Source organism: Citrus clementina, unplaced genomic scaffold (genome assembly GCF_000493195.1).
Source record: "Citrus clementina cultivar Clemenules unplaced genomic scaffold, Citrus_clementina_v1.0 scaffold_7, whole genome shotgun sequence".
Classification (NCBI taxonomy): Eukaryota; Viridiplantae; Streptophyta; class Magnoliopsida; order Sapindales; family Rutaceae; genus Citrus; species Citrus x clementina.
In genome coordinates this window covers 18,307,884-18,334,948 of record NW_006262075.1, presented here as the reverse complement: position 1 = coordinate 18,334,948, position 27,065 = coordinate 18,307,884, and the positions used below count along the sequence as shown (strand labels likewise).

General features: G+C 36.3%; 1 protein-coding gene across 1 annotated transcript; it reads right to left on the bottom strand.

Moving 5' to 3' along the window:
• Positions 1–1,258: 1,258 nt before the first annotated feature.
• Positions 1,259–26,701, bottom strand: LOC18037590. Its single transcript, XM_024180490.1, has 26 exons — positions 26,472–26,701; positions 24,913–25,094; positions 22,539–24,734; positions 21,108–21,183; positions 19,600–19,722; positions 16,971–17,226; positions 16,390–16,884; positions 16,133–16,318; positions 15,709–16,005; positions 14,083–14,724; positions 12,769–13,165; positions 12,526–12,653; positions 11,825–11,992; positions 10,013–10,213; positions 9,247–9,807; positions 9,096–9,155; positions 8,650–8,975; positions 7,997–8,423; positions 6,585–7,052; positions 5,444–5,560; positions 5,224–5,345; positions 4,412–5,135; positions 3,953–4,207; positions 3,539–3,721; positions 3,020–3,361; positions 1,259–2,475 (listed from the first exon to the last, which is right to left on the bottom strand). Exons 2-26 carry the CDS (start codon positions 25,085–25,087, stop codon positions 1,726–1,728), a joined length of 9,675 nt encoding a protein of 3,224 aa, XP_024036258.1. The 5' UTR covers positions 25,088–25,094; positions 26,472–26,701; the 3' UTR covers positions 1,259–1,725.
• Positions 26,702–27,065: the final 364 nt, after the last annotated feature.

Here is a 27,065-nt window from a genome sequence, read left to right as displayed (position 1 = left end):
ATGAGTCCCTCCGTAACAGTGAACATGAAACATAAAACATGAAACATAGAACATCAAACATGAAACATAGAACGTAAACATGAAACGGGTGCAAAAAAAAAAATTTCGGGGTATTTGAAAAATCAGTACATGAAACATTGCACAACCAACATGAAACATATCACTTAAAATATGCAACAACAAACATAAAATATGAGTCCCTCCGTAACAGTGAACATGAAACATAAAACATGAAACATAGAACATCAAACATGAAATATAGAACGTAAACATGAAACGGGTGCAAAAAAAAAAATTTTGGGGTATTTGAAAAATCAGTACATGAAACATAAAACATAAAATATGAAACTTAAAATGTTAAACATGAGATAAATTTCATAGAAAATGAATAAAATTTTTGTCTTTTTGTTAACACACATTTTATTTTATTTTTTAAAATATTTATAATAAAAAATATTTTTTTCATTTTTACTTTACTTGTCATTTTTTACTTATTATTATTATTATTTTTTAAATATTATTCGTTTTAAATATTTTTTATTTTAATTTATTTAAATAAAAAAAACATATTAATGGCAGCAACCGGCTGTAAAACCGGTTGCTGCCAGTCAAAAAAGTTGTTTGGCTGCCAGATGGCAGCCAAACAACAAAGGGGTCAATAAATTGACCCCCTCTATGATACAGGGACTTTGAGTCCCTGTATCATAGCCGTGTCCCTTTTTGCTAAATTGTAAAAATTTTGATTCAATTCTCCAGAATAGTTAATTGCTTTAAAATAGTATCCAATAAATAAGTGGCGAGTGTGTGGTGTCACTTATAATGAGTTGTAAAGTATATTTCATATGGATAAGGGTGTATTGTGTGATGTAATATAAATTATGATGAATCATAAAGGAGATTCCTTTATGATAAAGTGTAATGATGTAAATAGTAAAAGATGATTCCCTTGGTGCCTATAAAAAAGATTCCCTAATAACGTGTTGAGGCATCGAGTCCTGAAATTTTATAATATAAAATTGTAGTAAAAATACTTAGGTAAAATCTTATATTCTTTCTTCAAGTAATAAAATCATCCTTTGTGTTTTTCTTACTTTATTTTAGTATCAGAGCCAATACTCCCAAAAGAAGTTTTTTTAAACCTTCTATAATAAAGTATGCTCTGTGGTCGCAGTTGAAACTGATCTTCCACAACAGAAACATTACTGAAGACTAGTGAGAAAAGGTCAAAAAAAAAAAAAGGTAAAAAAAAAACTCAAATGAATTTTATTTGTATTGAAGGCTGATATTTACATATTGTACATTTGCTACAAAATTGACATAACCTCACTACATAGTTCATTCAATGGGAATTTTACTTTGCGCTGACTTGTCATCTGAAGAAGTGATATGTCAAAAAATGAAAGAACTCAACTACTTTACAAAGACTTAGCTAGCCAAAAACATACTGAACCTAATCTGAACAAAATCTTGAAGCCACAGTTTATCTACCTTCAGGTGTACTCAATGAAATCCGTGAAGAAGAAACTAATTTTCAGAGCACATCAACTAGTTTACATACATCTGTACTAATTTTTATGCATATATCTTCTTGCTAATTCTTCAAGAGTCATTCCGAAGATTTAATTTCACCACGATCAAGGTGTTACATCTGAAATGCTGTATCACTGCCCTCTCAAAATCATCATTATAAGCATGCACTCATATTATAACAGTTGCCCATCAAGATCACATCAATGGAAGGTATGCCCCGCCATGTCCTCTCCTCAGCACAAGTGGCCCAGCATTTTCAGGAACTCTATCCAATGCTTTCGAGCATGCATTGACCACATCATTGAACCCAGTTGCCACAGTTGCCAACTGCAACCTTAACCTCAGATCCCTAGTTCTCTTCAACAGGCATCTAAATGACCTACCCAGATATTTAGCCCATTCTGCAGGCAATCCTCCGCCAGTTAGCCAAACTGAGAATTGGGACTGGTCACCTCGGGCTGCCACCTCAGCCCTATAAAATTTTGCCAGTTCTCCTAGCATAGAAGGCTGGAGGGGAAGTACAGCCACAAACTCAGCCACAAACTCTTCCGTTCGTTCCGGATTGAGCATCTGATTCCAAAGCACCAGAGCCCACTCGCTTGGCTGGTTAAGACCATAGGCTTCTGCAACAATTAGAGCCTCCTGAAAACGAGATTGCTCAACAAGTGCTCTCCTGGCATTGGTTTCAGATAGGTTGAGCCACTTAGAATCGGGCATTCGGATTTGAAGGGACACAAGGGAAGCTTGGGCACAAGCTCTTCGTGTTTTGTTGCCAGCATCAATAGAAGAGTGGACTTCAGCGGCTTCAATAAAATAGCGCATGGATTCTAGGAGGTCTTCATTCTGGTCCTTGTCGACACGATAAAACCACTGCCGAGAGGATTGCTCTGCTCGTGACTCTAAAAGAGCAGCTGTTTCATGCTTCATGTCAAAGTGGTTATAGACCTGCAAAAGGAAGAAAGGGATAAAGATGATAAGACAAAAACTGATACATGGCCGAAAGGTCCAAAATATAAATAAGAAAAGTAAAGGACATATTGCATGAGCCTATGCAAAGAGGAATTGAACCCTTGACCTCTTGCTTCAGCAGCAAGAGGTCAACCAACTAGGTTATCCTTATGGAGAATACATTCATTAGATAATTCAGCAAAGATTTTTTCCACATACATATCTCAACATAATAAATAAAGTAGCTGTGTTGACTCAAAATCTTTCAAACAGTCTAATAGCTTTGGATTTCCCAGGATCTCCAACCCAGATATAAACATCCCCTACACTAGCTTTACAGAAGAAATTGAGGGATAACATATATATAATTAGAAATGATTGATGGTCTGATTTAGGGGCCAGCATGTCTGACAAGAAACTATATTCTTGAAGACCGATACCACGACTCATCAGTGCCTAACTCTCATCTGTATGATGTACGACCACACAAGTAGATGTAAAAAGTTATCCAAGATATAAAGTCAATGAAGCATATACAAACCATTGCAAATGCGTCAAGGTCATTAGAGTTAAAATGCTTCAACGAAGTGAGAACAGCCATTCGGAATCCTCTGACAGCCTCAGCAGTGCCTGTATTTGTGTCTGCAGCAGCAGAATACTTCTGCAGAAGTAAATCCAGCTGACCATTTTCAATGAGAATGCCCAAAATGAAGTTTAAAGCATGGAAGTTCCCCACTCCAGTTATCAAGCGAGCTAAACATGGGAAATCACCCTCATATACATAGGCTTCAACTCTAGTTGCAGCAAGGGCGACAAGAACATCAACTCCATCAAGGCAAGCTGATGATTTGTAGAAGTGGTGGCAGAGAATGAGAAGCTCAACCTGACAACGAAATTGATGACTTGCAAGTCAAAAACAAGATGAGAGAGAAACAGCATATATAGTTATCATTTTTTTATCTTTTGTAGTGATTATCACCAGAATTGGTTGGCACTTTCACAAATTCTTTTTGAATGTGAAAATCTCAATGAAAACACACTTCTCAAATAACAACCATACCTCACATGCATGTGGCATTTCCTGTCCGGTAATTACTAACCGCATCAATGCATGGCCGATTTCTGGTTCAGAAGGACAAAGCTCTGCCCACTTCAAGAAGTCTGAAAATCTCCACAATAGAGGAGCTGGTCCTTCCTCTTTTTGAGAATCCATATAACCCCCACGATGTGCAGCCAATAAACCCTGGAGAAAATGGAAAATGTTTAACCAAAACATATGGCAGACTACAAATCCCATTGACTAGAGGAATGGGTTTGCACATAATTTATCATAGACGAAAGTGATAAGTTTCTGGTTCGAAAGTCTATATCAGTAGGATAGTATTGTCTGGCCAAAATCAATTCTTAATGCAAATCCAAAAGTCTAGAATCATAATTTAAGCATTCCAGTGAAAATGAAATTTGCATGACACACCTTCAAAAAGGATTCAGCAAGAATTTGAGCAATACTAGCAGCTGGCATAGAATGAGTTTGCACAAGAAGATGGGCTTCTTCAAATGATTCTTGTGCTTTAAGAGAAAGAAGCTGTAGCAATTGAACTGGCTGCTTGTTGAATGCCTCCGAAAATTGAAGACCCAAGACATTTGCAGCTTTTACAACTGCTATTATCCTCTTACAAATTCCACGTCCACTACCTTCAGGGAAAGAAGTCACCAAGCTCTCTAAAACCTATATTTGCACGTTCAAATATTAGAGTCCAACAAAAAATAGAAACAGGAGACCATCAAAAGGTAAAGAACCAAAGAAACTAAAGGGTCAACATTTATCACGTTAAAATGGCCTCAATATCTGGTATTTACCATTGAAAACGTAGTTTATTTACATTGACCAGCCAGTAACAGAAGAAAGAAAATAATAGATTTGGACAATAACCTGCAATGGATTGATCAATTGTCGTTCAAGCGGTATATTGCATGACTGAAGGACAGAAAGCACTCCCTCATCAAGGATTGATATTGATACTTCACTACTAGGTGTGGAGATAGATGCAAGCTTTAAAGCAGTATCCACAAGAATGAATTCAGATGGTATGTGAGCTGGAAACAGCTTATGTTGCAGTTGCTTGGCCGCTGTTATTTGTCCAACCTCCAACAATGAAAGAACAGCTCTTTCCAGCTCAGCAGGTTCAACCCTTTCCTCCCACTTTGGAAAAGACATTTCTACCATCGAGCTTTCATCTGGCAACAGTGAATCATTCCTGGAGTTAGGAGGACCAGAACTATCTTCTGAATCAGTACTTCTATCTACAGAGTCCGTTAGTTGTCGTCTAGAAGAAACAAAGCCTTTGGCCCTCCGTTTTGTTTTTGAACTTCCCCCAGCAGTGGTTGAAGAGCTGACATCTAAGAATTGGCTCTTGAAATGCGCTTGGTTATTTTCTCTAAGATCATGTTTCTCTACAATTCTCTTCCTCATTGTATTGATATGATTATCCATTTTTGTTATTATATTTGCAGTCTGGTCAATTATATTTGAAGAATTTTCCCGGGTAGAATTGATTAAACTGAAGTCTCCTTCACTTTTCACCTGTGCTTCTGATTCCACTGCTAAGAGCCACACTCTAGTCTCGATTTCCCGCAGAAGATGCAATGGATAAACCCTGATAAATTAATCATCACAGCAGTCAGAAAAGATGGTTATACACTACGAATCATAACAGAAACAGGATCTACATTAAAATCACTTACGGATTAGACTGGGTTATCATCCCACTTAGCCACTGCAGTGAAAGCAGCAGCATCTCAAGAAGCTCTTTAGCAGGAAGATCCTTCTCCAGCTTTTCTGCATGTTTTAGGAAAAATAGTCCAGCCTGCAAACCAAATGACAGTTGATCCTTTAAATAATATGCAAGCAGATGGAAAAGTTGTGATTCTGCTTGGAGAGTATTGATTGCACAGACGAACATACCTGTAAAGGAGGGAAGGAATATCTTATAAACAGCGTCTGGCAGTGGCTCCACAAAGCAACTCTCTCTTCTGGGACATCCCAAAGGAACTCTTTCCATTCAGCCACCAAGGATTCAGCCTAAAAGTGTGAAAAGCAAAAAAAATTGAAAAGATAGGAAAGGAATTGGCATTAAGGATGTTCAAAATAATACCAGCTACAGCTTAAAAGTAAAGAATCCATGCAACCGTGAATAATGCGGAGGTATGTAGCAGAGCAACCATCAGCAAAGAGGCATTAATCTGAATTTAAGCATTAAAAGGAAACAACAGAAAGGAAAACTCCAGGTAGAAGAAAAGAAAAATAGTTTACCCTCAAACAGTGTCCAAACTAAAACTCAACTACATGTAAATGATACTTATTCAATCCAACTGCATGTAAATGACACTGTTCTTCAATCTCTATATAATATTAACATTGGGTTTCACTTCAGACTGTCATCTCAAAAATTGAAACATTGAGATGAACATTTCCCTGAAACCTTCTTATTAGAAGCGTCTTCAAGCACATGTACAAAAGAACATACAACTTATCTGCCATCAACAAAAACTTAAGCACTATGCACGAAAAGATCATCACTAAGAGAATTCAACAACAATGTACTAGAGAACTGTCTAGGGTCATAAAAAATGTAATTATCCACTTGTTGAATTTTAGGTAATAAGGGAAGTCTTGGAATAATAATCCTGTTTTAGAAGAATGGAAACAACTATCAGGGTGGCCTCAACAATACCAGAGACTTTAATGCACTCAGCATCTAAGGAAAACATTTTACCAATAATATCACTACTATCACTCTCAATTTCAGGTAACAAAGTCATTTTAAGAATGCAAATGGAAATCGATAGAAGTCCTCCAATCACCTGATATTCTGGAAATAAAATGTCTAGCCCATCCTTATTGAGTTAATGAATGTAAGGATAAAATACTTTAAGAAAATGCACTAAATTCATACTCGTGTGGACTTCATAGTTCATCCTTCCACACTTTAAATTATTTATTCTTTCTTACTTCAAATCCAATCATAAATCCTTTGTTGTGAGATTGGTCATGCAACACAGTAGCTTTCGGAAGGAAGAAAAGATTTCCTTTGTATTTATAGTACCTGATTTTCTGTAACACGATGAACAGTAGATTTCCAAGGTCCACCACTAGCATCCAACTGCTTTGCCCAGTTGCGTGCTTGATCCCATTGGCCATTCCTTTCTAAAGCTGTTAAAAGCGAAGCATCATCTAAAGTCTCATTCCCTAGGTGTAGACCATCATCTTTCCGCAATGAGGGTTCTGCTAAATTAATTTTCCAGTAGAGTCGTCGATAGTAAGTGGCAGCAGAACTTCCAACACCAAAGTCAGTAGCAGCAAGAAGTTGCAGCAAGCATCTTTTTTCATAAGGAGATGGACAGGCTGAAAGCATGGCATCAGCAGCTTGCACAGCAGTTGAGCTAACCCATGAAGTTCCAATCTGCCCCTCTTTTCCTGTATATGCTGGCAACTGGCTCGATTCTTCCTTTATTCGGGCAGAGAAGGAACCCAAATGTGCTGATGCTTCAGATAGGCGCATCTGTGAAAATGCCTAAACAAAATAATAAACAAATGAGGTTGTATTAGAAAATGATCCTCAACTCTTTTCCAAATGCAAATACACTGTCAACAACTATTGTTACTCAAACAAGTCAATAATTATTCCCAAGTGAAAATACCTAAACTTATAACTGAGGAAGCAGGCAATATAGGGTATGTTATAGTCAGCCAATAGTATATTCCATGTAAGCTTTGACTTTAATGAATCCCTTATGTTTCTTCCTCAAAACCCCATCAATTAGGCAATTCTTAAAACATAACACTTAAAAATTTCTGCCCACAATAACACTTAAATGAAAATGTTGCACTACGGTCCAAAACGGTTAGAGACCTCAAATTATCAAATAAAAGGTCTAATGCTTTGGTTCTGTTCTACAAGAAAATGGGGCTGCTTAATAACCCATCATCTGAAATTATGTATTCTCCTTTGAACTCCAAAAGGAGCATGTAGATAACACTAATTAAACTTCATTCCTTTTCAATAGAAAGAGAAAACAGATTGTATAGATAAAAGGAAATTAGCAAAGGTGAACAATCTGGTGAGATGAGCTAAGAAGGCAGAGTTTTTGGATATTTTTATTTTTATTAATTTATTATTTTCCTGAAGGAAAAGTAACGAATTTAGATGATCGTATTCTTTAAAATTATTTTATATAATGTACTTTAATTACTTGCTTTGGAGCTAAGCGAATATCCATCTATATTCGTAGGATCATTGGTCACTCAATTGAGTGGTTCAGACATTAAGGAATAAAACCTACAGCCTGCCTCCAAAGAGATCAGGATGCATGAACCACCATTCGGTGAGTGCGTCAGAGAGGTAGATCCATCTGACACAGCCAAGACTCGTAATTTAAAAAAAAAAAAAAGTTTCTCCAATTAAGAAATGCAATCCAGGGTATGGATGGAAAAGCTGAGTATAGTTTGGTTACCAACCTGAAGAGCACGGATAAAAGGTAAAAAAGAACATGACGGAAGGAACATTTCAAATGCCCTTAACAGTGGCAGAAACAAGTGTTGTTCACAAAGCACTGCAACCATCTTGGAGAGAGAAGCAGATCCTTCAACTGAATCACTTTGAAAATTTAAACATTGATTAACTTTTTTTTTTCCTTCTTCCCCAGTAGAGCCTTGGGCAATAACTACAGTTGAACTAGGATAACTAATTGAAACATCGGATGAGACAACCAAAGGATCTGCAGATATTGGCTCTATAAGCCGCCTACGTTTTGGACTCTGTCGGTTGTAATGAAATGTAAGAGCTCTACCATCCGCTGGTATAGCATTAGTAGCTTTCACAGCTGCTGCAACATTATCTGCTATCTGGGAAGCAATGTCATTCACCTTTATAGAAGAAGTTTCCCTGTAAGTTGATGAGCATGATTGTATGTAAGTCTTGGCAATCAGCAATATAATGTTTTCACAGAGAGGACAACTCTTAAATAGTAGCAACAAAAACACTCATTTTAGCATAATAATTAAACAAGCATGTGGGGCTGCAACCTAAAGCTCAAACATTTCTAACTTGAAAAATCATTCAAAAATAAGAACTAATAAGGATCATTTTATGATAAGATGTTGATGGTAACCTGGCTGCAGTAATTTCCAGCCAAACTGTTAAGCAGGATAATGGAGTCACATCTGGATAGCATGATGCAATCATTGCCAACACAGACCAGGATAACTCCTTTGCTTTAATCAGTAGGGCCTGTCCAGGACTTTTCTGCTTCTCACAATCTGCTAAAATCCTAAAGAGCTCAACAGGGATATATAAATTTTCATCCAATACGGAACTTTCACTGCTTTCTGTAGCACCTGAGTTCAATGAAGAGCTAGCTTTTTTTCTTGACTGCAGGCTTCTCAAAACTGTTAATATGTGAATTTTGAGACGTGGATCACTAAATTCCTTTGATGCCTGAACCACAGAAAAGGACACAAAATGGTAAATATTTTCATTGTAAAGCTGTGATTTTCATTGATCAGAGCAAAAACTAACCTACAATCATACAATAATAAAAATGGAAGTGAAACTTACCACCTGGACCACAATTTCAAAAGGGTATCCTCCAACCTGAGCTTCGTACAAAAATCCAACCTTACAAAAGAAGAATGATAACATAAGATTTGAAGCCGGAAAACAATTCATCACTCGCAAAAACAAAATATCAAAAACAGTTGAGATATACCCAATCATTGTCTTGTGCTAATACAGCAAGATATTTTGTGCTTAAGGGAAGCTGATGCATCTGGCAAAAAACTGTGACTAAATCCCAGTGCTGACTTGCAGCTTTCTGTTGAGATCTTAATTCGGTGCCATCACCATTGCCAGTTAACAGCCAAGACCCACATGTCTTTCCATCTAACAGCACTGGAAGACTAGCCTTTTCCAAATGCTGTAGGACAAGCAGAAGAGCCCTAGAAGGCCGTGCACTAGCAACTGAACTTGGAGATCCCTTTTGCTTAGCCTTGGTCGCACTACCCTCTTGCAGATATTCGTCCGCTAGTGCTCGAGCTAGAGATTTTGTAATGTCACCTTCATGGGGTAATGCATAAAAAGCAGAACTCTTAGGCGAAAGTTGCTTATAACTTTCAGCATTTTCGCTAGATTTATAGAAAGAGGATATCCTTCTCAAGGCTGATACATCCACTCGGAGCAAGCTGGCAGATAGACCGCAAAGCTCCAGAAAAAAGGTACATGAAGCAACCAATACAGAATCTTCAAAATGCGAAATAGCAAGTGGCATGACCTAAAAATTTACACGCCATCAGTTACATATAACTAAAAATAAGTAACCTGACTACAACATTATTGTAACATAAAACAGAATATAAGTTGCATATATCTAAAATAAGTAACCTGACTACAACATAATAACAGCATAAAACTTATAAAAGCAAAAGAAACTCATTCAGTTGTGACTAAATATAGATTATAAGAAAATTGATCCTTACGGATGAAAGTAGAAACTCTTCATTTTTTATGATGGGAGCAAGAAGTGTCTGAACATCAGATTGAACATTTGCCAATCCAAGAGCTGAGGAACTTGATCGGCCTTCTGATTTCATCTTCTCAATTCTAACACCAAGAAGCTGGTTGAAAGCTGCCAGTGCACGACCACGATGTAAATGATGCTCAAGTCCAATTCCAGTTTCCTAAAGGTAATGGAGGAAAGTGTGACAAAACCATATACGTGATCCAAGCAACATGAAAGCAGCCAATGAGCCGAACAGAAGTAACAGTAACAGCATCCAGATGATTCCGTTGCAGCCATGAAAAGAGCTTTTTTGGTCAGATTTTTGTCTTTCAAGCACTTAAGATTCTGTGCAAGATCTTCCTGGGCATTCAAAGGAGTTCAAAGCAAGCTTGATTTTTAAGGTCAAGTTGGATTTAATCTTTTTTTTTTCCCGCCTCAAGAAATCTGGGTTTAGAAATTTCCATAGTAATTGATAGATTGTACATGTTTGGTGTTTACACGTTTTGATTAGGAAAAATATTGAGCTAATGATAGTGCCTTCGATTATCACTACTGTAGTGAAATACACAATTCATTCACTGCAGAAACACATTGTTCATGCTGCTGTAGCTGAATTGTACAGTAGGAATCTTTATCGTTTTATATTCTTTCAACAATGATTTTTCTTTATTATTAGGATGTCTTTAATCTAAGGATTTGAGTCAATGATAATTATTTTATAAATAGCTTCAATCTACTTTCTAATATGGCAAATGATTATTAAAAAGATCATGGGCACAGCTCAAAATTTTCATTTGCGGGCCCATAGTGTTCAAAAATAATTTGACGGTCAATGCACAAAGATTAGGCATGGTAATTTGGGTTGGCATAGAGTTTTATCCGTAATATGCCGTATTTTAGCCAACAGGTACTAAGACCGTGTATTAATCATGTCAAGAATATCAAATACTAACCAAACCCATTTATTAGTCATGTAACTTTTTTACCATGATTTTAATTTTATTTAATCGCCCCTTAATATTTTTAAAAACATTCTCCAGAATATTTGTATTATTACCTAATAAAACTCTAATCAACTTTTTAATATAACTAAATATTTTTTATAATATGGCCAAATTAACAAAGTTGAATGGGGAGTTAAAAAAAAAAAAATCAATACAGTGTGGTTAAACAACCAGGGAATATGATTTGCTTAAATTTTGCATAAATAGAAAATAATATTGTAAATGTTTGAAAACTTGCTTAACCTACAAGCTTACGCTCAGTGATGGCCAGAAAAAAATAGTTTGAAGCTCTCAAATAGGCCGCAAGACCCATACCAAACGGGCTTATCATGTGGACCAGGCCCAGAAAGAGACTCAGGAGAGATAAATACACACACACACACAATATAAACAAATACAACAGCGATCGTGAGGGGAGATAGATTCAAACAGAAGACCTCTAATACCTCTAATTCCATGTTAAGTTAGCTTGACATGAAAGGTTAAGCTTAAGCTCTCTACTAATAGTGAAATATCAAGCATATCATAGAAGTATCCTTTATATAGGGAACCAATCATAAACACCACTTGGAATCTCCTCAATAAAGATATCTCAACACATGTAAGAAATTTCACCTACAACAATACTAATAGTTCCATCTGCAACCATACTAACTACTCGGATTTCAGGAAATAATCCTTGGGCAAAAAGGAAAACTCTGCCAAAATTGGATTAAAAAAACAGTATTTCATCACGTTTCATCTAAATTGCATGAACTGATTGTTTTATGCAAAAAAGTACATACCTTGAGTGAAGCATCATAAAGTTCCTCTTCAATGTGTTTCTGGATAGTTGCTTCCCACGAAATAGCACTGACCTCAGCATCTCCATCAGCAAATGTGAAAAAATCGACATCCCCTTGCAGCAAAGTTTCTGTAGGCAGACCTGAAGGTGACTGCCATCCTAGAGGACCCTGCAATCCGCAAAGGCCATTCCCAATTACCAAGAAGATAAACATATTAGATCAGTAAGAAGTAATAGTTAAACTGCCTCCATACAATTATATAAGCATACAATAAATATTTTCACTGAGTTGTAAGAAAACAACTGTGAAACCAATTTTGACCAAAAAGCTAGAAAATAACTTTGAAAGGACAACACCATAAGAGATTTTTTTTTTTTTTAAAATAAACAAATAAGAAATGGGAAAATATAATAATAATAAAAAAGAGTTGCAACTCCCAAAAAAAAAAGTTACAGGAACAAAATGCAGAACAAAAACATCATTTGACAACAGTTTCCCAATTTTACAAATAAAGAAGAGATCCCCTAAACTCAGCAGAAACCAACACCAAAGAGACCCAAGAAAATGCACTTTATCCCAAAGGAAATCAAAGCCCTCATTTTCTGCATCCTAACCCAAAAGAATTTGCATGAAAAAACATTTCCATAACTATAGCAGATGAGGAGCACAAAAACATGTTAGCAGGAGATAAAAAGACTGACCTGCACATAAAGCTGAATCAACCTTCTTACAGCCTTCGGAAACCAGCAAGGCAGGATCTGTGAAAGTGAAGTATCACGTCCAGAAGAGAAGAAGATGCTGTCACGCCAATTAAGGTAGTCTGATAAATCTGAATTAACAAATATAGAAAAAAAATTATGCGTTAGCAAATTAAGACCACCGAAGGATTAATCTTTACATGTACAAATCAAAGAACCAAAGAAAATAAGAGTTTTAAAGCTAACCATTCTTTGCTTTAGGACCCAAAAAATTGCACCTTGGCTCCTCTCCAAAACATGCCGCTACAAGTGTGCGCCACAATGTAGGGAAGCGTTGCAGGGTGGGTCTCAAGTTCTCTAGTGTGCACTGGGCTGAAGAGCTACTATGCCTTATACTACCACTACTTAGGCAGTTTTGAATTGGGGCTGGAGCATACATTAGTGTTGCTAAAGCAGCCATTTCTCCCCCTCCTTCAGCAATGTCATCAACAGTATGAATTATATCATCAATCTCAGGAACACTCAGGTTGCTACCAGACACTAGACTATGCGACATTGTTGAACGAGCATTAGAAAATGCTGCATCATATTCATGCCCCTTAACCCTAGAAAAGAGCAACCATCTGGCCCAGTGACAATTTCCCTGAACAGTTGTATTACAGAAAACAAAGACATAGGTAAGAGCGCACACACAAAGTATTTGTCACATAAGGGCCATGTGTAAATAGTAGCAAAACACGAATGGTATCAAGGAGCTTAAACATTGCTTATCCTAAGCCAATTGACAACAGAGTGGAGACTGCACCTTGATTATAACACTCAAAACAGTTCAATATTGATATGTTTTGAAACTACACTTAATCTTGAAGTCTACTTCAGAGTGCATTAGGAAAGAAGTTGAGCATGCAAGGGCAGGGGAATTTTGTTTAACCACCATTCTGCAAGTTTCCCTCCTCAGCAAAATTAAATGGTGACAGCACTCTCTTAGCTCAACTAAAGTAATTCTGCGTGAAAACTAAGAAATCACCATCTCTAAGACTGTCATTAGCATGTATCACACAATTTTATGTTCCAGTCCGCACAAAACAGAATTGTGAGCTTGGACCAAAAAAAAAGAATTGAGCTTGGACCAAAAAAAAGAATAATAAAAGAAGAAAATTACTATTCTAGCTGGAAATAACACATTTATTTTGGAAGGGCTTGCTTTGTGCTGGCTCATTCATTAATTTTCTGAAAACGCCAAGATTTACCAACACCAATGCCTTTAGTTCAGACTTTCTCCAACTAACCAAATGGAGCTTAATAATAAGGGTAGATTATCATTATCAAAACCTATTTTCTGTGTCTTGAATCAGAAATATAAGGACTACTCTTCCTTGAAAAAAAAAATATTTGGAGATAAAAATAATTAATTTCATCAACTAACATGAATCTCAAAGATGATGACTTGATGATAAATAATTTATAGCCAATAAACATTTGGATGCAAAATTGTGATTGATAGAAATAATCAGAGTAAATCCAACACAAAAGATGATAATTTAATGAGAAAACACTTACTGCTGCTTCTTGTAATGAACAGAGTAAATCATTATCTTGAACCAACTTGTGATGATCAAGGTAGAGGTCCAAAAGGTTTGGCAAGTTATGTTCTGCACAGTGATGTACGAGTAATTTATGCAAAGCGTGCAGTGTGTCAACAGTAGATCTTCCAATATTTGATAAATTCAGATCTGAGAAACTCTCAATAGAATCATCCTCAGGTGACATTTTATTTCTGTTCATAATGAAGCCTGAACGGGCCAAAAGAGATACTATTTCTCCTGTGCCTTCCCAGTATTCCTTCAAAAAGACAAACTTTTTTGCCAGCTCCTGCTCCATGAGCATTCTTAACCACGTGGAGCATATACCATTGGCAGAAAACCTGAAAACTTTAATTTTGGGAACATCCAAGCAAACAGCATCCAGATCTTCAATAGAACATATATAATTGCCAAAGTCAGGTAACTCACTATTGCAACCAACAGTAGCAGGCTGCAAAACATCTAAAGCAATCTGGAGGCTTCCCTCTGATAGCACTGACGCAGGAATAAACTCCAGAAGTTTGGAGACTTCCTCCCAGTCATTATGGCATATATGGTACTCCAATTGTGATTCCCACAATACATGAACACCCATATGAAAAGGTTGGTCCAGTACTATCTGTACAAATAAGTAATCTATTAGAAAAATATTTAAAAATTCATATTTAAGTACTAAGCCATATAGAGAAATGAAACCAAATTATGGTTGCAAGAACCATAATAATACGGTGCAATACAGCAATAGTATTCAACAATAAAGATATGGAGATTAAGATGAGCAAGAAGATAAAGAAAATAACCATAAGTATGGAATGCAAATATACACTTATCTTAATTTCAAATATAAACATTCACTGAGGGACCACCATGAGTTCACTGACAGATAAACTGAGTTTTAAAGCAAAAAAATAAAAATAAATAAATAACTGAGAAAGTATAGATTATTGTGAATTATAAAGTAAAAATGAAAAAGCCATTGATTTTGTAGAAAGAGAAAGAAATACTATAGATATCGTGAAGAACATGTACCACTATAGGGGCACAGAGGAAATAATAGCTCTCTTACTTTTAAGGAGAAGAGAGCCATTCTTTCATGCTTAAGCATATGAATCTAGAACACTAATACCTAAAGCTCAACATTCAGTTATGGTAGAACTGTAGGGTGACAGAGAAGTAAAGAATTCATTCAACAGCATCAATTATTGCCTCTTTTTGATATCTTGTAGCATGAGCTTATTGTAATTATCCTGAAGCATAAAAAGGTTAAAATCATCGTATGAACCGTACTTTGTGCTCAACTTTAATTACAGCAATTATTAAAATTTAAAAGATCCTACAATTCAAATTGAGAAAAATAAGTGGATCGTATATCTAGTAAATTCTCAATTGATCACATACACAAGAAACATTTAAAAGTTATTGTGCAATAAATTTCTTGTTCATAGGTATTTAGTGAAAACATACATTCGATTTAAATATAGTTAGTCGAAACCTTGACCAGGGACCAGATTCTATCTCACTACAACGACAACTTCCTTCCACTACAAATTCAAAAGGATAAATGTAATATTTTAAATGGTAGGACACAGAAGTAGTGACTTACACGATCAATGGTTCTTTGATCCCACACATTTGACCACACTGCAGCAGCAACCCAATATCCAATATGAGCATTTTCTTCATCAATCACAGGGTTCGATGAACTTTCATTGACATTTGTCCACGAACCCAAAACAACCCCATCCACCTCACCACACTCAATGGTAAGATTGTTAAATAAAGGTGAATCCAACAGGCACAAATATATTTCTCCTGGAGACTTTAAAGCTGAAGAATCACTTATGAATTCTTTTTGCCTGCCATGAAATGTTTTCCAGAAACTACTGCTAGGGTAAAGCCTCTTTTCCACCAGATAGAGAAGCACAAAGAAGGGAGATCAAAGAAATAATCAGACTTTGGACCTCAAACATGGAGCACATGCTTGCAATTAAGAGAATTACAAATATCACTTTATAACAATCACATACCTGAAGGAGTGACATCCTCTCCAACATCTTCCACTCATATGATCCCAAGTATCCGTATTTTCTCATCTCCTCAGCAATTTGCATTCGTAGTGATCTCCTCACAGTACCGAATACCAACTGTTTGAGGCAGATTTCGATGTCTTCCCCAAGTCTCTGCAGTGTTGCCACAGCTAGTCCAGTTTCACCCTATTGTTCATGTACCATTAGTGCAGAAATAAAAACTACTATAGCTTTGTTCAGAGTAACAATAAAGCTACCTTCAAAAATAAGTCATATGCAATAGCTCTTCCAATGTCGCGAACTTCGGTGAAGGTATCATGATGCTCTTCTTCGCTGGAAAATTCTGTTGAATGATTAAGATGCAGCTGAAGAACTGCCAAAGGCAGACGACCAGAGAGTAGAGCATCTTTGACTACAGTTTTCAAGTCCAATTTATCTATTTTCCAACGTGCAATCATCTCCTTTGGATTTTCCAAGGGAAGAACCTTCCTCCTGAGAGCTGCTCCTTGTGGCACTGGAAGAGATGTTTCACCAGAATCTTCCAGTTCCAACACAGCTTTAGAACTCAAGGAACTGTGAGGCATCAATGCAAGGTTCTCAACGTCACTAGCGGCGGCCTCAGACAGTGTAAATGGAATTTCACGTTGATTTACAGTATCCAACAATCCCACATCTGCTGCAACTATAGACAGTTGAGATTCATCCTGTGGCAAATTTGGATCCACCAAACATAATGCCTCCTCACTTTCCTCCTGTACCATGATGAAAACGCATTGCTTGATTCTAATGATATATGTATGAACTATATCAACACGTAGGAAATAAAACAACAGCATACCGGTCCTTGGCCTGGCTTTTTAAGTTTTGCACTAAGTCGGCTCTGCAAATTGCGAATAATCTCCAAAAATTGAGCCATCTCATAAAGCCTTTTACAATTTTCCATCTCATTTTGTTCTTCATCTGGTAAAATTGGTGGAAGAGGAAGTATTCCATTTCCATTAAAGCCCTGTAGTAAGTATGCATCATTTTTTTGCTGTTGTAGTCCGTATTTGCGAATCATTTTGGTTACAAAGCTAGTAGCCACTGCAAGAAGCCTGTGATAAAGAGCATCAGTAACTGGAATATCTAGAATACTAAATGCAAAATAAAAATAATGATAATCATTAATGCATTATGATACCAAAGTTGATTAACATCCAGAATCATATACTTCATGATTCTGTAACCTGAGACAACTTTTAAGATTGATAGACTTTTTTCCTTTTTCTTTCTTTCTTTTGATAAGAAACTGTATATTGTATTAAAGACGAGGAATCATTACAAGGAGTGGATCAGCTGTCCGCTAAGAAAGCAAAATAACAAAAACTTTCTGTGCTGTACGAAAATATACTAATCACCCCTCTACAATACTAGACCAGCCTAGACACCTGTCCCAAAACACTCCCACCTATTCATAGATGTTATTCTTCACTTTTTTAAAAGAGACAAAGAAAGCTGTATTAATACAGGAAAAATAAAAGGAGGTACATCTGAGAACCAGTCATCCACAAAGGGAACAAAAAACAGGGGAGGGGAACTTCTCTATACCAAAAAAAGCCAAAAAAAAGATCCTTATTTTTTGCATTAGAAACTCAAAATTGTGTTAAAGATGAAAAATCAATACAGTGAAGTGGATAGTTGTCCACAAAGTAAGCAAAAACTAAAACATTTCTGTTCTATACAAAAATATATCCGATTACCCCTCTACAAAGCTTGACCAGCCTTTACACCCCATCTCAAAAACCCCCTCCTAGTTTAGATGAATGAAGACAATAGAAGAATCTTGGTAGTAATTAAGGGTGGGCAAAAAACCGACAACCCATAACCCAACCAAACCCAAACAAAATTAGATAGTTTGGGTTGAAAACTGATATGGATTGGGTTGGGTTCAACCCCTTTTAATTTAGTTTGGGTTGGGTCCAACCCATTTAACCACTCAGCCAATAATTATAATATTTTAGGCATCAAATTTACTCAGTCCATAATACAGGTGAAGGTACCACTGATTAATGGCGCAATGAGATCAGTGCGCAGACTGCCCTTACTGGTGGTTTTTTAATAAAATCAATTTTCAATATAGGTAAAGGTGCCGCACATCAACAAATAGACTAGAGGGGGCATTTGCCCACTGTTTTTTTTTTTTGGGATACAGTGAAGGTAGCATGCATTAATTTGATGACAGAAAGAAGGTAGCAAGCATTAGTTTGATGATAAAAAGAGACTTCAAATAGAGGGACACAAAGAGACCAGAGGGGACAGTCACCTTACTGGATTTTTTTGAACAAAAAGATAATTTTAATATGTATTTATTATTCAAATGCATGACAATTGATAATGTTTTTAATAATATTATATGATAGGTGAGTTAACCAAAGTCATTCGAATTGAAACTCAAACCAAATTAAAATGGGTTGGGTTGGCTGGGGTTGCAAAAACATTAGGTTGGTTTCAGTTTTCTCCACTCAAATCAAACCAAGAAAGTTTAGATGTCAATGCAATGACCCCAAAATTATGGGCTGAGTAGATTATTTAGCTGGACCCATCCCAAACAAAATAAATTTTTAACCCATCCAAACCAACCCCAATAACCTAATTTGGTTTGGGTTTGGGCTTAGTTGTGGGTTGTTGGTCTTTGCCCACCCCCACATGATACTCCTTAGAAACTAAAGCACAAAGTAATCCTAGAAGATGGACTCCATCCCACAATTCTTTAAACTATCCACATCTATCTCCTCAAAATTTAAAAAAATATATATATATTTACTGCCACAATACCCCAAAAGAGAGCTGCCACTGCACATTTCCAAAGAGTTTTAGCCTTTATTCCTTTACCAAAAGCTAAGGAATTCTTCATAAGAAGAGAGTTACAAGAAACCGGGATGACCGAAAAAATACTAGCCTCTTTGCGTAATCTATTCCACAACTTTGACTAAAACGATGAAGGAAAAGGTTTAAAAGTTTCTGCACTTCTTTTCTACAGCACACACCAAGAGGGAGGGGGACACAAATGTGTCCGAAAAATATTTAACCAAAGTAATAGAAATACAAGAAATGAACAACTCATATCAACAGAAGCAAACTTAAGGAATATGTTGCATTCAGACCTACAAAAAAAAAAGAAATCCCTGATGGACTGTGTGGCTTTCTATCTGGAGGCAAACACCAGTGTACCTACACCTCTCTCCTGAATTATCTAGAGGAGGAATAACCGACGATTCCATGTGGAACAAAATTTTATTCACAAATTTAAACACTGATCAAGATAAGATCTAAATTGTTGACAAGTTTTGTCCGAAATTATGAAACCTTCAACAGTCATCATGAGGAGATGATAGAAGCTTCTGCTAACTTGCTTTGCAAATGAATAACAAAAATGCAGACCTTAGCAAATCCACAACAACAAAAGAAAATGGATGATAAGTCTTTACCTTGAAGCAGTAGAAGACTCATTGTCATTGCCATTTGTACGAGTCATCAGATAAACTGCAGCAAAGATTAGTCTCAAAATGCCCTCTTCTACCAGATTGACATCCACCAACATTTCTAAAGATCTGTTCATTTATCAGGATAGTAAAACCAAATAATCAAAAATGTTAGTCAAGCCCTTGTAAAAACCTACAGCTCAGTTTGTCCATTACGCACATGATGTTCAAAAATCAAATGCTTGTCTGTTATATTAAAAAGAAGAATTAGGATTTCAGAAAACAAGACCAGAATTTATATTTCCAACCAACTCCGAGTTTTTAATCAATATAAAGGCATGCGAAGTAGATATGCACGACGACAAATAGATAAACATATTCAAGTCTACCCCACCCTATCTCACCTAGTATTTTCAGATTGGTGCTTTATTGATCTTATCAATTTTCTTTAAGGACAGGATTCAAGAATTTACTGCCGGAGACAATTGAAAGCCTCCAAGAAAACAATTCCCAAATTAATGTAAAACTGTACTCCTGAGACTGTAATAACTGCTTTAATCTAAGAGTGATGCACTTCTCAATTCATTATTCCAACAATCGCTATGAAAATCAACCCAGCCTCAGTCCCAAAACTATCTTGAGTTAGCTATATGAGTACTACCTCTATAATTATCACAAACTATCACCTAAAAAGTAAAAACATTCTCCTCTTATCATTTTGCATTAGCACTCAAATCAAGTTTCTATAAGGAAAAAGAGGGGAGGAGAATGAGGACAAATTTTTGGACCACATTATGAGGAAATACACCATCTGAGACAATTCAAAGCCCCTGAAAAAACAATTCCCTATTTAAGCTAAAAAATAATCCTGAAAAGTACCAACTGATTTAATCTAAAAGTGATGCACTTCCAAATTCACTATTACAATAAAATCTACGATCAACAACCCAGCTGCAGTCCCAAATAAACTATTCTTAGCAAGCTACAAGAACACCCGCTCTACAGTCACTGCAGTATATCATCTATAACATTCTACCTATTCTCTGAGTCAGTACTTCCTCTGCTCCATATCACTATTAGCATTCAGTTACAATTATTCAAATAAGTGAAATATAAATAAATAATACATATTTAAAGGAAGCCTCTTGCATGATATTCAAAGATATATATCATAACTTCACTTTATTTCATACATTTGAATTGGTAAGGAGTTTAAGGTTAGATTGATTTTGTCTTTCAGGAAGCTTTTGCCTCTCTTTCAGATGTTGATAATGTTTAACTGTCTTCGAGATGCTCTCTTAATTTTAATTTATTAAGCTGTTTTTGAGGCCAGGGGACATCTTGTTCACCTTTTGTAAATTTTTTTCCCCTATATAAAATCTACTTAACAACAGGATTCAATGAAATTTCCACTTCATCGATCAGGACAAAGCAGTTATAGAAAAGAGTGAATATACAAACACACAATGTACACACATAAAAATGAGTGTATGCATGCTCGCACAGAATCTTACTTTTTTATTTCATCAAATTTCATGTACTCTAATGCCATTTGCAATCGACGCATACGAGAAATTTTCAGCTCCCACCCTGACATTGCAGTAACACACATGTCAAGATTACATTGAGAAACAGTGTATCAAATGCTTGATAGTGGCCACTCTATCCAAGCAACAAGTATCTATCACAATATGCTAGTACATAAAAAAAATTCAGTAGAGGAGCTACACCTCACAGTAATTGAATATTAGATAAAAGATCTCATATCATGTGTTTGCCCTCACTATAATCCATTTGCGATTAAGAAGGAATGATTGACATTGCTGCTCCCCCAGATATAGACCACTTCAAGTCTCAGCAGTTCCTATTACTGTAAAGCTTGTATCCAGCTTTACAAGAAATTTTTATTTTCTTATTCTTTTTTAAGAAATTTTTTTCTTTGACTATTAAAATGGAAACATGGTTAAGAAAATTTTGGTCTCATACTCTTCAAAGGAGAGTAGTAATGAAAAACATGAAAAGAGAGGGTAAAGAATGAAATAGAAAAGGAGGATCCTCCAGTGAGAGCCAAGTTCTTTCTTCCTCTCTGTCAACTAAGAAAAGAAAATCAAGCTCCTCCTAGCATAGGAATTCTAACAGCAAGCATCAACCACATCAAATGTTAAATTTTAGGCTGCAGGAGGAGCGAGCAGTTCTTGCATAAATGACAAATTTGCAACAGAAAACAAGAAAAATGCAAGTGTCCACAGCAGCTTGCTGGACTATATCTAACCACAACAGCCAAGACAAGATGAGTTTTTTCAGAATATACAAGAGACAACCCGTTTTTGACAGTCATGGCAAAGATTAATGAACAAAAGTGTGATGTGCACAAAACTAAATGCAAGCACCAAACCGTTCCAATTAACACCAAGATGCATTCATGCTCCTAATCATTCTTTAATATACCTAGGAATAAGATTAAGAGACTTGGTAGTCAAGGAACACACCGTTCCTCGTATATAGCCTCTTTCAGCACAATAACAATCCTCGTTATGATCCTGTCACTACTCCTAGATATTAAAATCATCATTTCAACAGCAGCAACAAAGTCAAGTTTCAATCTACTTTTCTCCTTTTTTTGTGTCATTATATTGAATTAAATTGTTTAGTGTCAACAGTAGGTTCATTGTACTTCATCAATTGTTTAGTGTCAACAATAGGTTCATTGTAATTCATCAATCTCACTTAGTGTTAATGAAATCGAGGCATAAACTTGACCACTGCTAAATTTAGCAACATTAGATTCTTAACTTCAGAGTCTCAATGAAGATCAAAAAGCCAGATATGGAGTAAGTAGTTACACTTTACTAGATGATAACTACGGAATTGAAGCATTGATCCTAAACACATTCATAGACACCAAATTAAAGACCACATGCAAAAACTTGAAGAATTACTCTCACCATTTTCCAAACACAAGCGATCTGCCTCTTCAGGGCCTTCATACAGGAGAACTCTATCCAAAATTTCAACTTTCCAAGGCGACCAGGGCTGTTTAAATTCTTCCATTTCGAGATTGCTTTTTATTTGACTTCCTACACCTGTATTTATACATGCCTGCCGATATCCAATGGTTTCAATAGGGAGGAAATTTGGTGAAACTGAAATAGCAGGGAGAACTACGGAAAGACCACCCTCAGTTACCAAATAAAAACATCCCTGGAAAGTACAACCCACTGCTTCTACAACAGAACTTTCTTTTCTCCCTTTTAGAGAAAAAGTTTCCAAACCAGGATTTAAAAAACTGTCATCATGAACTGCTGAACTCATATGAAGATCAAAGTGAACAACTTTAGCACCATTTTGCTCCTTAGTATGATGCTTCTTGGCGAGCCGAGTGATTCCCAAAGATGAAAAACAGATGCAATCATCCTCAGCATATCTATCAGTGGGGAGAAATATTTTCCGCATAAGGTGCAACTGTGCTTCAGAATCGCATGAAGTCTGGTCATTTGTCTTTGACGCAGCAGAAAATCCATTCAAAAAGATATCTTTCCGCCTTCCTTTTCCATGAAAGATTTGATTAAAACCATGATTATGAGAACTTGAAAAACAAGAATGTACCCTTTGATGGCCTATATCAGAACCACCAGCCCCCCAACCAACCAACATACCAAGCCCCAACTGCGAAGAATGAGCAAGCAGTTTCGTGGAAGTGCTATATTTTTCCAGAATATCATCACCACCACCTATGACATATATTACACTATATTCATCAACCACAGCTAAGAGGGTGGTATGTGAAGCAGCAATCAACTTTTTAAACATCCTCCCATCAAAATGGCCATGTTGATGACAAGTTGGTGTGCCACAAACTTCATCTTCCTGTTTAACTTGCATATCAGCAGCCGTGGATAACTTCTCTTGCTCCTGCAAACTTGAGCACAGGCTGAGCCCATAGGTACTTGGAATATCAAGCTTTGCCACATAGTCGCCAGACATAGCAGCATAGAAAAAGATAAAGCCAGAAGAGCTGAGGCAAACAAGAAGCTCATCGGTAAAGCAGAAATCAGTCCACTCAATCATTGACCCTCCATTTAAACTTTCCTCAAGCTTCACGGCAGAAACCCATTGGATTCCCCAACTACTCAACCTAGAAACAAGAACTGCATGTTTGCTTCTGTTTCTCTCACTGCCATCCCTAACACTTACAGACAAAGGATCGACTAATGCTAAAAGGAACCCAAGTAAATCATGTGAATTCCTAGAAAACACTCTGGTGCATTTGAATGAAATGTTATTGTCAATACCTAAAAGATCCGGTAACACGTCAGACTGAAAATTTAGGCTAGATGAAGCCAAATGAGAATTTGTAGGCACATCCTTCTTAAGATCCAAAACATTCTCCTGCCTATCCTCCTTAAGTGATACAGAGTTACCATTAGCGGGGATTTCGAGATTTGATAAATTACTATCAAAAATCGTAAATGAAACAACCTTTGCAGACTCAGGAAATGAAGACTCCTCAGGAAACCTTGTCCAAAAGCCACCATCTGATTTGATGGTTTCAGCTTTGGTGAAAAAAGACCTCAACCACCTCTTCGAACCAACACCTCTCAATGACTCATCATCCCTAGCTTCCATGTGCATATCGTGTGAATTTTCCCTATTTCCATTAGTTATGTATTCATCGTCAGCATCTCCAGGGGCCTCACAAAATAAACTAGAAGACTCTTCTACCTCCACACTATGAACTAAAGTAGAAGAAGGCCCCCACTCCACCCACCTCCCTTGTCCAAAATTATCCTGCATAGCACGTCTGGCCTTTGAACTGATATCACTAGGATGACGAAAAGCATGGACTGTCACACACTGGTCGCCAGACACAAAAAGAAGCTCTCTAAATGAGGTATCCTTGTGCTGATTATAGGTGTCCCCACATACACCCCAAGCCAGTGAGTTCACATCAGAAACAAAAGAGTAACTATTAGATCTTGAAAAATTACGTTCATGAGAAAAACCATTATCAAAATCCACTACTGATCCAGAAGTGCATGGGGCGTCGTCCTTTGAATCTGACCTACTAAGAGAAGATGAACATGGATCTTGCAGACTTCCGTCATAACAATTTTCCACATTGTTACAATCCACAGAATCCCCTGCACATGACAATCACGGGGAAAAAATAATCAAATCAGGAAGCTGACATGGATAAAACAACAACAGTAGTACAACCAAACTAGGTGAAAAATATATGCAGTAGTATCACAGGCAACAAACAAACATATGTTCAAGTATTGACAGTCTGGAAGAGACAAAGTAAGGAAAGAATGTTACCTGGAATTAGAGGAAACAGCAAAGCTTCACAATGATACGAAAGCAGCAATAATAGCTCTTTCGTTGGAGATATAAAGGCTTCACGAAATTCTGAAAGGTCGAATGGGAACTGGGAGGGGCACCATTTGCGCAACTGAAGTATTGCAATACCTTCATCCCCAACAGAACAACCCATTTTGATCCTATGAGTGAACAAAGGAACCAGAACATGAAATATGAGAACTGAGATTGCAATAGTCAGCATAAATATCATGATACCATTCAAGGAAAGGTGAAGCAGAAAAGAAAACCTCTTTAATAGAATTCGGTTGAGAACCAATAAATGCAAAGAGACGACTCATAAGATTACATTCATAAGGCAAAGTCAAAAACCATTTCAAGTTAGTCAAAATGTACTGATCAGTAAAATGATATGAAGGGATAACAAAGAAACAAATAATTAGACACTTCACCTACATCAGAAATCATTCATAACAGAAGGTTAAAATGTTTAATGGAATTCAAAGTTATAACAATTTTTTTTTTAATAGCAAACAGAGAAACTTATATTGTAATCCAATGTAATAAGAATTGATTTACATGAATTCAGCAATTGGAAAGGCTTTTTACCCATCTGAGTTCGACTCATTTCGGAATGCAAATTTTCAATTACACAGTTTGGCTGTTTATATACAAGCTATCTCCAACATTCTTCTCACTACTCACTCTAAAACACGTCAATAATGTTAGTTCAGAAAAGAATAATTGATTGAATTTCATTAACTACTAATTCCACAGAAAGGTGCAAATGACACACTAGGGTGCATTCGTTATCATCCCCAAAACTTGTGTTACATTTCTCCGAATCTCCGAGCAAATTAGATTATACATTTATTACTAGTTTCCAAGCACTAGTGAATTTCATTTTCCAAAATCTTGTAATACACTCAAAACCAATTTTTGTATTCTGAAAAGGAGGAACTGCTGCCATTTTAGAGATACAATTCTCTAACACGAAAAGCACAAAATTTAATTCCCATTTTCATATGACGAAACAGTTACTGAAAAAAATAATTTGCAAAACAATTCAAATCAGTCACTTAACTCATATTTTCTATCAAATGGTACCTGAACTCTCCTTTTCCGCCAATGACAAGCTTAGAGAAATAACACTACAATCAAACAAATCATGATTACTTATCAATTGAATATCACTAAATGATAATCAATAGCTCTTAATTTTCTCAACTAAACATCTCACCTAATTTCACTTTCCAACACTTCTAAGCATTAAGCAACCAAACACAGCCTTAATCTGAATACATGCTAAGGTACTTTAAACTTAATAGAGCAGTTGAGAAGCCAAAAAAAAAGAAAATTAAAAAATTAAAATCGGATAATCAAATTTCAACTACGTCATCGATAGTTATCGAATACATATAAAATATACGCACAAAACAACATCGTATAACAGAAATGAAGTTAGAAAATCAAAAGGAAGCATCACTAAAACCCTATCACATCACAAACAAATTGAACTTCAAAAAGGAAATGCAATAGAGGAGGATTCGAGAAAGAACCTGAAGCCTAAAACGGATTGTCGTTTAACGAACAAAAGCCATCGCTGCAAATCACAAAATTCTCAATATTTTATTTTGCTTTCTTTGAATTTTAAACTTTTCTCTCTTAAAGGATTTTGTATTTCGTTCTTTTAAATAAAAATAATAATTTCTGAGAAGATCCTCGGAGGAGAGAGTGGCGTGCCAGAGGGCGTGAATTTTAGGATTCGAAGCTGGGTTCTGGCGGAGCGAGCAAGTTAAGGGTTTTTTCGACATTTCACTGTTTAGACCACGATGCGTTTGAGGCGTCCGCATGCAGAAAATCTCTGCCTTTTGGCGGACGTTCAGTTGGCTGACTTTCAAATGATGGCGTTAGATCTCAGCCGTCCATCACCCGGGAATATTTTTGGTTCCTTTTATAATTTAGTGAAAAGTAATTCTGATATAAATTTTATGTGTCAATATTTATTTGCATGTATTAAGTGATATTTATTTTTACCATCTTTTCATTAACGTGGCAATTAGATCATTGAATGATACGGTTTCGTGATATAAATTATGTTGACAAATTAATACAACAACATTAATCTGAAGATATTTCTAGAAATTTTATTT

Coding starts and splice junctions, on each gene's coding strand:
- LOC18037590 (XM_024180490.1), bottom strand. CDS start 25,087: ATGGGTTGTTCTGTTGGGGATGAAGGTATTGCAATACTTCAGTTGCGC. Junction 11,993..12,525: donor TGATTCAGCTTTATGTGCAG/GTCAGTCTTTTT, acceptor TGCGGATTGCAG/GGTCCTCTAGGATGGCAGTC. Junction 4,208..4,411: donor AATTGATCAATCCATTGCAG/GTTATTGTCCAA, acceptor GTGCAAATATAG/GTTTTAGAGAGCTTGGTGAC.